The sequence below is a fragment of the Schistocerca piceifrons genome, chromosome 7, assembly GCF_021461385.2.
Source record: "Schistocerca piceifrons isolate TAMUIC-IGC-003096 chromosome 7, iqSchPice1.1, whole genome shotgun sequence".
Classification (NCBI taxonomy): domain Eukaryota; kingdom Metazoa; phylum Arthropoda; class Insecta; order Orthoptera; family Acrididae; genus Schistocerca; species Schistocerca piceifrons.
Genome location: NC_060144.1, coordinates 332875169 through 332888787, shown reverse-complemented (window position 1 = coordinate 332888787; position 13619 = coordinate 332875169). Strand labels below are relative to the sequence as shown.

The 13619-nt window shown below is 36.9% G+C and overlaps 1 protein-coding gene across 1 annotated transcript in view; it reads right to left on the bottom strand.

Annotated features, from left to right (window-relative positions):
• Nucleotides 1–7724, bottom strand: part of LOC124804595 (unconventional myosin-IXa-like) — a 348200-nt gene extending 340476 nt beyond the window's left edge. Inside the window, exon 1 of the mRNA XM_047264786.1 lies at nt 6804–7724. Within this exon, the coding sequence (XP_047120742.1) occupies nt 6804–7105 (302 nt within the window). The 5' untranslated portion in view covers nt 7106–7724. The remainder of the gene's footprint in view (nt 1–6803) is intronic.
• Between the last annotated feature and the right edge of the window lie 5895 nt (nt 7725–13619).

The following is a 13619-nucleotide window of genomic DNA, read 5'->3' as shown; positions in this document are numbered from 1 at the left end:
ATGGCAATCCCTGGCTGGAGGCAGCATTCTTTTCGAGGAACACCATTGAGAAAATTTAGAGAACCAGTATCTGAAGCTGACTGACAAATGATTCTACTGGCTCCAACATACATTGCACATACGGCCCACAAAGATAAGAGAAATTAGCACTCATAGGGATCCACAGAGAAGTCACTTTTCCCTCGCTCCGTTTGAGAGTGGAACAGGAAAGCAAATGACTTGTAGTGTTACAGGGTACCCCCGTCATGCACCGTACAGTGGCTTGCAGAGTGTTTATGTAGATGTAGATAATGGCACCAAAATGGAAAATAACAGAAGAAAGGCTGAAATACTGAATTCAGTCTTCCAAAACTACTTCATAGCAAAAGATCTTTACACAGTTCATCCTTTCAGCCATCGTATGAACTTTGAAATGGTAAATATTGAGATAATTGATCTCAGAGCAGAAAAACAGCTACAACTGCTTTGTAGTGGAAAGTTATCATGAGCAGATTAAATGCCTGTTAAGATTCTGCAGATATTATGTGAAAGAACCTGCCCCCCTACTAGTAGTAGGGAGCAGTTTATGATAGGTTATTGGAGCAATGAAGGATATGTAGCACCTGCAGGAAGTACCAGTTATTTCTGTTTTCTCAAAGGGTCTTAGGAGAGGAGCACATAATTATTGCTCTACATTGCTGACACCAATCTGTTGCAGAATTATGGAGAATGAAAATCACTCCTATAAGTATCAATATGTGTTCTGGAGAGATCTTGCAAAACAACTCAGCTCACTCTGTTCCTCCACGAGATCCACAGCACTCTAAACATTAGTACTCAGGTTGTTGCTGTGTTCCTTGTCTTTGGGGGAAGGCATTTGATACTGTCCTGCACTGTCATTTAGTGGAGTGGGAGAAAAAAAAAAAGAAGGCTTACCAAGTATTGGAACAGATTTGCAACTGGATTCAAGACTTCCTTAAGACAGGACTCAACAAGTCACTATTAAGGGGAGAAAATTGACAGATGAAAAGGTAATGATGGGGGTATCATTACTGTTTAGAATGTATATAAATGATTGAATATAAAGCATGGGTAGCTCTTTAAGGTTGTTTGCAGATGATGCAGTCGTCTATACGAACATAGCACACCGGAAGACAGTAACAATTTGCAGAAGGTCCTACAGAGGATTTCAAGGACTGGCAGCTGACCCTGAACATAAATAAATTAACATATTTCACATATACAAAAGAAATCCATTGCTGTACAATGCACTATTGACAACTAATTCCTGGACACAGTAATCGCCATAAAATATCTGAGAGTATCTATCCAGAGTGGAATGAGCACATTAAATGAATAGTAGGAAAAGCAGACTCAAAACAGATTCTTAGGAAGAATCTTAAGGAAATGTGATTTGTTCACTAAAGAAGAGGCTTACAAGGCACTTATCTGAATGATTCTCAAGCACTGTTCATCAATCTGCAACCTTTACCAGGTAGGATTGATAGAAGACATAGAGATGATCCAACAAAGAGTGGCGCGTTTCATCATGGGATAGTATAATGGGCACAAGAGTTTTATAGAGATGCTCAATAAACTCCAGTGGCAGACACTAAAAGACACGTGTTGTATATCACAGAGAGGTTTAATATTGAAATTTCAGGAGGGTACTTTCCACAAAGAGTCAGACAACATATTACTTCTTTCCACATACATTTTGTGAAATGACCATAATGACAAAATTCCGGAAATTAGAGCTAATACAGAGGCTCACTGACAATCATTCTTCCCAATCATTGTTTGCACATCAAACAGGGAAGAGGGAATCAAAGGTGGATGAGGGTGACATCATCCTGTGTTACCTAACCCAAAGGTGAATCTATCATTTCACGGGCCACAGTTCATTCCTCTTTTCCCATTTCCACAGCTTTTGAAGTCAACAAGACAACTGCAGCTTCCAAGCTAATGGTGTATTGTGTCTTATTGTGTTCCCTACTGGCTACCTCGGCTGCTGTCAGCTTCTTACTTTCTCTGGACTCATATGTGCCAGGTACCTAGCAAAATGATACATGTTGGCCCTGTCACTGTAGGAGATGAGGGAGTCCTGTATATTTTGCACTATTTATGCTGCTGCTTAAATCTTTTGTATTGCTTTTAACATTTTAAAGGAATCTGAATAGATGAGAAATTTATTGCTATGAGGGCATTTCACCTGTTCCACTGTCTTCAGAATCATGTGCAGTATTACACTGCATACAATGAACTCATTGAAAACATGTACCCTGAAAACATGTACTGTGAAAACCCTGAGACCCTCCCCTTGCTTTGAACAATCGATGTATAGCAACATCTGAATGCATTCTTTCTTACAATTTTGCGGAATCGAATATAATTATAGGCCATTTTTACAAACTGCTCCAATCTTGGCACAAAATGACAAAACGAGTCAAACCCAAATCTCTCTTTGCAAAGAATCCACAGAGTATCATTACTCAAACATGATTAATAAAGACTCATTCCGTTATTGGTTGAGCTACAGTATGATATGCAGGTGTTTGTAGTGTAAATAATAATTTATCTTATAGAACTGATGAGTGTTGAGTGGCGTCAGCTGTTCAGTCATTGCCCGCCAATCTCAGCATGTTTTTTTCAAATGTCTGCGAGTCGTGTAACTGAGGCGGGACACGGGGACCAGACCGGTATTCACCTAGCGGGATGTAAAAAACCGCATAAAAACCACATCCAGGCCGGCCGGCACACCAGCCCTCATCGTTAATCCACTGGGCGGATTCAATCCGGGGCCGGTGCACCCACCCGAGTACAGGAAGCAGTGCATTAGTGCTCTCGGCTAACCTGGCAGGTCCAAAAAGCCCTAGTAGCTACACTAATTCCATAACGGTGCAATACATACAATATTTGCAAACACAATGGTAGCAAAATTGTGCACTCATGAATCATACAAAAGTTTGACAAAACTGAAGCAGATACATTTGTCCCACTCCTGTTATAATATTCAGTGCTTTTTAAGGACCTGGGCTTCATACTGTGAGGTAAAGGAACATGGAATGATCACATTTCTATCTAGGAAAAAATAAAAGCGAAACATAAAACTAATATAGAAAAAAGCAGATATCTCAGTTGTGTCTATGTTCCCTATGTGGTCCATTACCCTTAGATAGTTGTCACAAACTCTCTGAAACACTCCATATCTTGCACAATATAGTATTCAGATGTTAGTGAAATCACATTCACAAGCGAAGGGTAAGGCATGTGTTTGACGTCATCATTAATGACATGGTAACATCCAAGTTAGTGAAAGAGGTGTTCTCAGCATTCAAAGCAGCTTAAGTTGACACAGTTTCTGAATAACATATTCCAATGAGTAACCAATGGCATCCATAACAGCATGAGTAGGCACTGGTTTGGGATAACTTAACGTGTTTCTAATGAGCAATAAAGGTCAATAAAAAATAACTATGATAAGACATCAATGATAATAGCTACTGGCTAAGGTAATGTAGAGGAATATTTATAAACTAGAAATCAAGTAAACTAGGCAATCTCATATGTATTTATAATACTGAAGGAGTAAACTGGTCTCAGAATAAATGAGATGTTATAAGCAGGATGATGTATCCTTATACATATAATATGGAACAGGTTAGATGCATCAAAGCAGGATCTACACTTGAGGAAAAATGAAATGTATACAGGGATATCATCACTGTGAAAAGTGTACAATTTGGTGCCTTCCGTTTGGGGAAAGAGGCGTTCTCAGCAGTTCTACAGTTTCTACATGTAAGCATAGGGCACAATACTTCTGAGGCTTACTCCAAAGTTGTAGATTAGAGAAACCTACCCGGGTTCTAATAACATGTTATTTATGCTAAAGGCAGTAATCGTTAAGAATGAAAAAATATCTGAATTTTGTACGATGACCATCAGAGGTTACTGGGTGCTCAAAATGTAACTTCATCTGTGTGGTTATGGTGACAAAGGGACATACAAATTATTGTAAAATAAATGTATGTAGAGTTTGAAAATTGCTGTTATGAGTTTAAGATAAATGATACCAATAAAAAATGGTGTACAGCAGATTATACATCCAAAAGAAAATAAATACATGAATAAATGATACGCAAATATATCAGGAGCTGTCAAATGAAAATATCACACACTAATAAATGTTAGTAAACTGTTTTTTTTAAGTACTCATCATAACTGTTAATACTTTTATCCCACTGTGACGCAAAACGTTCAACGCCTTCATGGAGAAATGTTTGCTATTGCCTACAGAACCATAATTGCACCTAGATGTGAAACTCTTCATCCGAATCAAACTTATGACCAAGAATTGCATCATGGGGAGAGATCGGGACTGTACGGAGGACAGCAAAACTTCTGCAGTGTAGCCAAAATAAGCAAGGCAATATGTGAGCAAGCACTATCCTGCAACAGAATGATGCTGTCTATCAACATACCTGGGCATTTGGACCTGATGGTGCATCTCAATATTATCAAAGTGACAACCTGGATATTTTTATATTTTTTGGAGCCCTGAAGAGAGACATTCAGGGCCAATAATTTGCTTCTTATGGAGTGATGCATGTCTGGGTATGCTCAGGCTTCTGCAGGGAACCGCAAACATTTTCTCAGGAAGGCATTAACTGTCTTATCTCACAATGGAAAAAACATATTAACAGTTATGACGATTACTTTTGAAACAATAAACAGCCTAATATTTTTTTCAATCTGTCTCATTTTCATATAACTGCCCCTTATAACTTTGTTGAGTAATGCTGATGTCTTTGCATTTTCACCTTGGATAAGAAAGAGTACAAAAAATTATGTACCAACAAAACAAAATAAGAAATGATCATGGGAAAACGATAAATTTAGTTTAGAGTGAAAACCTGTGAGACTTATATATGACCACACTCTCATTATAAGTGCTTAAGAGCTATTAATATGGGAACTAAAATAAGAAAAAGACATATGAAATGAAAACCAAGAAAAGGCTACCAATATAGCCTCTAGAAGTGGGGCAAGATGCTATGTACAATATTAGCTATGCTTGCTACAAGAATCAGTTGTATTTACTACTGATTAGGTAATTACTTAAGTTTAGCTATCACAATATAATTTGCCTGAGTGGAGTAATATGTAGTATTACATATCACTCTGGTAGACTGATGTGTAACTACGTCTACCTGCCCGAGAATGATACTCACAAAGACGCAGCACAGCTGATCTACTTAAAAAAATTTTGAATACTCATCCAACACAAGATATAAAGAAAACTTTATGCTCGCATCACATCACTTAAAACTGTGTGCTCAGACTCCTCTGTGTATAGCCATGAAAATTCACAGCACAATAAAAGTATGAAACACAATGAATATGAAGACAAATATTTTAAAAAACATGTCACATTGTTTCCTAATTGAAAGATGCTAATACTCCATGGAAATGAAAACCAAGAAAAGGCTACCAATATAGACTCTAGAAGTAGGGCAAGATGTTATGTACAATATTAGCTATGCTTGCTACAAGAATCACTTGTATTTACTACTGATTAGGTAATTACTTAAGTTTAGCTATCACAATATAATTTGCCTGGGTGGAGTAATATGTAGTATTACCACTATCTCATACTAGCTCTATCAAAAACTCCCTCCCCCAAAACATGCACCAATATGAAAGGCAACACAATAATTTGCACACATTCGAGAATAAAGTACAGCCTAGTCATCACTCCTTTAACTTTCAATATACTATTTTTACTCAGTCGTAAGCTAGCCTTAATACAGAATTTTATGGGCAGAACAAAACCAACAACTATATTACTAAGTAACATCGAGACGGTGTAAGAAAACCCCGACAGCTCATAGGGCTGTTGCCAGTTTTCACCTGTGAAAAGCTAATGGCTCCAGGCAGAAGCAGTAGCTATCTACAGAGCTGTGATAACACTGAGCCACTGCCATAGAGAAGTTTACACAATTGCATTACACTATTGGCTGATGTAGGCCAACTACGGTGCCACACCCAACTCACTGCAACTGCCACGAATCAACTTACACTGACTCAACTACACTTTCTGGAATGATACATTTAAACTGAAAGAAACTGCTTTATTTTATTTACTACTAGTTGACATCACTGATCATCAAGTCCACACAAAATTATGATAAAGTAACCGCATTTTTTCCTTCCAACATGAACTAGATGTCAGACCACGCTTGCGATCAGTGTCACTACAACAAAGATGTCAATGAGCTACACTGACACAAACTAAACAAAGATGAGATCTTTTACAAAAATGCAAGTTCCAACTGCAAATAAAAATTGTCTGTCTGTTCAGCAACAAAAGATAGAAGAACAATACTAGTTTTTCTCGTTCCATTCATCATACATGATTTATTTTTGTGTGTACAATCATTCATGTCAGTGCTGTCAGTTTTTCTGTTGAGAAATAAGTGGACACAGGCCTAACACATTGACAGTCAAACATAGCAACATTACAACTTTTACCTAATACTGAAGACATAAAACAGTAATTAGGTTAAAAGATAAAAAGGTAGAGCACTATTCAATCTCTGCACAAACAATCAGAATCACAAATATTCTCTCTTGCAAGTAAACTTAATACGATATTGTTACATAGCCTACAATGAAATATAAACAGTGGTCTATCTTAACTGATTCATCAAAGATCTCAAATAAATATAACAGCTGCAGTACAGTATCTACTACCAATATATCTAGAATATATGACAGTATGCTGCAATCACCCTCTCCAAATGCAAAAGGTTATATAAGCTTACCTGTAATACTGTTGATGAGAGTCAAGCACCCTGGGCCACAACAGCATAACAGCAACAGGTTTCTCATTCGGTCCAAGTCTTCTTTCCTTGCATTCCTGGCCAAAAGAATCACCAACCACCTCGGCAAGTTCATAGTGATTTCCATTACTATCATTTAGCGACAGTCGCTCGACAATACAAGACACTATTTCTTCAGATGTAGTCTGCTTTCCAGCTTCCACAGACAGTGATTCATAATGTTGTGAAAGAGCACCCACGAACACTTGTACTATATAGCGATTGTTTTCCACATTTCCTGACATTCTTGTGGCCTATGTTGGTCTTCTCTTCAACGGTTGAGGCACATAATGGGCAGCACATTTGATTTCTTGTGGAAACATGTTTGCAGGCGACATGACAAGAAACATCAGCAACACTTGCTACTATTTTCTCATCGCTCCTTTTAACATTCAAATCTGATGAAAGTGTAGGTGAAAGTAAACAGACAGAAAACACCACACTCTAACCTCCAAAGCATCCACAATAACTCTGTTTAATGCCATGACTGATTAATATGAACAGTTTCCAAACAATTAATTGATGCACTCCACAGGAAAACGCCTTCGGCACTTTCAGAACAACACATGTCAATATAGGAACACGAGACAATTTTTTATGACACATCCACTTCCTAACTTGGTTGTTTGCAACAGCAGTCTCACTTTACGGTTTGATTCCAAGCAATAAGAATGTGTAACTCCGTTGTTCCAGTGGATTGACTGTTAACGCGATTTAACGCAGAATACAACACTTTTCTTCGTTCCATAAAAACCACCAGTGCCTTTATTCGACAGCAAAGAACCAAATGAAGCTTCAAATTTGCCAATTATCATATTTCTACAGGCGGAAAAACTCAAACAAATGTCACTTAAACGATTGTAAAATTTTCACATTTTGTAAAAAAAAAAAAAAGTTAATAACTGGCGTAATCAAACAACTTTAATAAAACACCACCCACCATTCCTCAATGAACAGTTACCATAATACTATGCAAACTACGCATGCGCACTGTTAAGGCAAAAGCAGGATGCGAATGATTTGTCACGTCAAGAAAAAAAGATGGGCTGATATTTATAGATATATGACGCTTGCTCCCAGTACATTAATTGTACCTTCTACGTATCACTGAAAAACATAGATTTCTATAATTATTTTGACAAGTTTTCGGAAACGTCCATAGATATTCTTAATGTGAAGCTCAAATGATATATCTTTCCATCATCCTTGACATTAGGATACGCCTTAAAATTATAATGACAATCGATACTGTCTAGTGTATCAATTGAAAAGCTCGATGTATGGTTGAGGCTGCTCTGAGCTGTTAATGTGTACTGCTTAACGATACTTGTTAACTGAATGTGTCAAAATCTGCCGTAGAAGTTGTTTACTAAACGTCTCTGTTTAAACACTCAAAATTCTCTTGTTTGTGTAGGAGCTGAAATTAACAGCCAACTTTCATTTGATGTGATAGTGAATCTAGTTCCGTTATCAAGATTTTCTATATTTATCAGGAAAACCATCAACATCCTGCCAATGTTTACCATGAAAATTAACTAACATTTTACGAGTTGGTGATCAGATGAAGGGTCCTTATTGAAATACATTTGCGAAAAAAGTAACTGTGATTGCCATCCTACAAGGCGACAAGGAATTTAAAGATAAATTTGCCTTATATGTATGTCGGCTAATTCAGATGTCATCGTCCATCGCATGTGAAAGAGTTGAGAACTGCCGATAAGTTGTTGACCAAGCGGAAATCGTCATCGATAACATATGTAAATGACATTATCTATACAAACTATGAGGGACAGCTTTTGTCATCACAGAGGAGAGCAAATATCTTGGAATAAGAGGGATTTATAAATTGGTATTAGGCAGGTTTGGAAAAAAAACTTTAATTCTTGAAACGATGAGAATCACTAGTCATGGTGTTGATGCTGTTCATTGGCGAGGATTTTTGAGAGGCTCATTACATTCAGGACTGGTATTTTTTTAGTATGTGACAGTGTGTTTTGGGTACCACTATCATTTATCCTCTTTCATGTTCCATTCGCAAATGCTGTGTGCTTAGAACAACTGTCAGTAAGTCTCAATATGAGCTATGATTTCCCTGTATTGCTCCTTATAGTCGTCTTGTGAGATGTATGCGAGTGAAAGTAATGATTGTCAGAGAAATAAGTGTCCTGCATTAGCTCTTTTCCATTTTATTATTATTATTATTATTATTATTATTATTATTATTATTATATTGCATAGACCCACTACGGTTCCCAGTCCCTGCCCCAAGCATTGAAGGTCAACTGAACTTTCTGATACCGGATGTTGGTTTCATCCTGTAACATAATGAAATGTGGTGTGTAACTTAACTTCTGAGTAAACCGAAAGAGAACAGACCATTGACAGTATTGTTTTTTCTTCTATACAAGTTTTTCAAATGTAAGTTGTGGTGACATTGATCTGCAGTATAGCTAGAGATTGAGGTTAATTTAGAAAGTGACAGCTTGGCTGACTGTTGATGAGGACAACAAATGTGATTACAAAATATTACATGTGATGTACTGCTCTGAAGCATAGCTTGGAGCAGGGGTTCCCAACAAAATTTTCTCGAGGACCCCCTCATCAAGCATGATTGGTACCTTGTCATATCGCAGTATCAAGTACCTAAAAAAGCCAAATTAAGAGTCTTTTTTATACGTTTTCTATTTTTGGTACTTAGAAAAACCACTGACATATTCATTATTGTCTTTGTCAGCTGCAAAGAGGCAGCGCGCGCAGTCGAACGGCATACAGCAGAACTATTTGCCTCTATCTAATTCTAGTTTTGCGCTAGAGTGTGCTAGCGTTAGTTGGCTCTAGGAAGACGCTAGACACAGAAGTTAGCGTTCGCTAAAGTTCTGCTCATGATGGAAGCAGCCAAAACAAAAAATCTGTTATGATACGAAATATATTTTTTATTCTAATAGCATCTTGCGGACCCCTCTGGCATAGCTCGCGGACCACCTGTTGGGAAACAGTGGCTTGGAGTGTAGGTTAAGTTCATTTGTGACACTTTGGTTGTGAGTTGGCGAAGCGATATTGGACGTTTCAGTTAATCTGTACACTTGTCTTGTCTTGAGTCAGTTTATTGGATCTGCTGTTGATGGAGCATTTTTTGCCCCTGTATTTGCAACTACTTCTTGAATTTCATTTCATTTGTCTTACTGCTACTGTCATATGAGTGTTCAACACCCTTTGCCTTTGACTGATATGTAGTGTAGCCTGATGCCTAGGTGGGGATGGAAGATGATAATTTGGTTGAGAGTTGGTGAAACCAACAAATGTCAGTGCCAAACCAAACAAAAGGATTGCAGTAGAAAATTGAACTAGTAGCCTAATGTTACCTTTATACCATATTTAACACAGTTTGCTGTATTTAATGCATTTTGGCATAAAAACTGTACCTGTAAGATCAATTCACAAAACTATACTAGACTTTGGACAAGTTTCATACAAGTATTTTGATGAATTGTCATTGTAGTCCGAAGACTGATGTGAAGTAACTCTCCACACTATTCTACAATTCTGTCCTCTGCTAGCCTCTTCATTGCTGAATAACCACTGCAGCCTATTTCTACCTGAATCTGTTTACTGATTTCATCCTTTGGGATCTCTCTACAATTTTTGCGCCCTGCCCTTCCCTCCACTTCCAAGCTGACAATTCCTTGTAGTCCTAGGGTGTGTCCTATGAACTGATCCTTCTTTCTAGTCAAGTTGTGCCATAACTTTCCTTTTCCCCAATTTGGTTCAGTAACCCATCATTAGTTACTCAGTCTACACATTTAATCTTCAGAATTCTGCTGTAACACTACATTTCAAAAGCCCCTATTCTTTTTTTGTCTCAGCTGCTTATCGTTCACATTTCACTTCATTGCAAGGCTACATTCCAGACAAATAACTCCAGAAAAGTATTTCTAATACATAAATTGAAATTGGATGTTAACAAATTTCTGGTCTTCAAAAACGCTTTTTGTCCTAGAGCTCACCTGCATTTTACATCCTCTCTACTTCAGCAATTGCCATTTATTTTGCTGCCCAAAATAGCAATTTGAATGTCTCGTTTCCCAGTCTTATTATTTCAGTGTCACCTGAGGTAATTCAATCACATTCCAGTACCCTATTTTATTATTTTTGTTGATGTTCGTCTTATATGCTCTTTGGAAGAGACTATCCATACCATTCAACTGCTCTTACAAGTCCTTTACTGCCTCTAACAGAATTATAATCTCATCGGTAAACCTCAAAGTTTTATTTCTTCTCCCTGAACTTGTAATTCTCTCTTCAAATTTGCCCTTGGTTTCTTTTAGTGCTTGCTCAGTGTACAGATTGAATAACACTGGGAATAGGTTACAACTCTGTCTCACTATCTTGTCAACCACTGCTTGCTTTCCATGTTCTTTGAGTCTTCTAGCTGCAGTCTAGTTTCTGTACAAGTTCTAAATAAGCCCTCTCTCTGTGTATTTTGTCCCTTCTACATTCAGAATCTAAAAGAATGTTGCAGTCAATGTCATCAAAAGCTTTCTCTAAATCTATAAACATAGATCCCCATCAGGTGACTTTATCCAATTCTTATATTATATAGATGATCTTTTAAATGAATCGAGAGGCAGGTCAAAATGCACAATAGTTCTTGGTGACTTTTAACATTAATTTTAACAAAAGTAATAAGAACAAGGAACAATTATTAAATCTGTTTAACTCGCACAACATGCAACCTACGGTGCAAGAAATTACCAGATATGGGGATGGGTCAGAAACAACACATGATCAGATATTTACCAACAGACAAAGCTGTGAGTACAATATTGAAGTAACAGATACAGTCTTTTCTGACCATATGGCTTTAAGAATGATGATAAGGAATGAGAAAAATGAGAAATGCACAGTCACTGAAAAATATGTACAAAGAATACTTACTAATGCAAACAACATAAGGGTTTTTAATAGTATGCTAAAGAGGGTACAATGGGGCATAGAACAAACTGATGATGTAGACAAATAGTATGACAGTTTTCTTACTGATTATAAAGTCAGTGAGAAGACAAACACAAGGGATTAAAAAATCAGCAATCACCATTAGAAACCTAAGCAAACATACTAAAATAATTACAACAGTAAAACCATACTATAGGAAATATAGAAGGGTCTATAGGAAAGTTTTACATGCAGCAAAAAGGCTAAGGAGTGATTCACACATTAACATGGAAAGCAATAAATCGAAATCAGTTTGGAAGGTTATAAACAATAGCATAGGAAAATAAAAAACCAAGATCCATCATTTCAAAATTAGAAGTGAGGGTAAAGTGATAGAAGATGCTCATCAGATAGCCAATATATTCAATCAACATGAGAACATAGCACCGAACCTAATTAAAAGTTTATGCAATTCAAACAACAAAAACATAAACGTACCAACTTGTGAAAAGACAATGTTTCTGTACCCGGTAACAGAATGTGAAATTAGAAATGATATTAATAAACTATTAAATAAATCGTCTTGTGGTATTGACGGAAGTCCAGACAAGGTAATCAAACATAGTTCTACCAGTATAGATACTCACCTAACTGTCATTATTAATACTTCTTTCAGGACAGGAGTGTTCACATCAAAACTAAAATTCTCCATAATAAAGCCACTTCACAGAAAGGATAGTACAGCTAACATAAATAATTATAGGCCAGTGTCATTATTGTCAGGTTTTTCTAAAGTAATTGAAAGAGTAATGTATGAAAGGCTAGCTGACTTCATGAATAAAAATAAAATACTGACTAATGCTCAAAATAGGTTTAGAATGAACAGATCCACAGAAACAGCAGTCTTACGATTCCTGAAAATGGTCCTAAAAGCCTTGGACAATAATGAATTAAGCTGCAGGATATTCTTAGATTTATTTAAAGCATGTGATCTAATCAGCCATGACTTATTGCTTACGAAACTTGAATTTTATGGGATCCAGGGACTCGCCTTCAAATGGTTCAAGACTTATCTCTCGACAAACAGAAAGTACAAGTATGTCATGAAGACAAAGAGTATCTTTCAGATTTAAAAAAAAAAAAAAAAAAACTAACTATGGAGTGCCCTGGGGTTCTGTGTTAGGCCCTGTGTTGTTCTTGGTGTATATAAACAATTTGCCAAACCATCTGACAGTTGCTGAAATGGTGATGTTTGCTGATGGCACTAGCATTTTCATAAACGGATACACTGAGGATAATCTACAGCACAGTGTCTCTAGGACAATAAATGAAACAGTAAAATGGTTTAGCGATAATGCTTTGATGATAAATAAAGTTAAATGGTATAGATGAATTTCAGTAATATTAAAAGTAAAGCTAGAACAAGAGTAAAAGCTGAGTTAGGGAAATATGTTATTGCACAAGCTCCATACACAAAATTCCTAGGTATGTGGGTGGATGAGCACTCGAGATGGGAAAAGCATCTACAAGTTTTGTTTAAATGCTGCTACGTGCTAAGAATGCTTCGGGGCTGTTGCAACACTGAATCATTGCTGTGTGCCTATTATGCGTGTATGAACAGTTTGCTTAGATGTGATTTCTGGGGAAATTAAAGTATGTCAAAACAAGCTTTCAAACTTCAAAAAAGGGCTTTTAGGATAATGAAAGGGGTTCCCTGTAGAGTGTCACATAAGGAAATATTAAAAGAATTTAAAATAATTACTCTTCCTAGCTTATACATCTATGAATGTGTCTTCTATCTGAGAATTCACCACGAATTTTCAACAT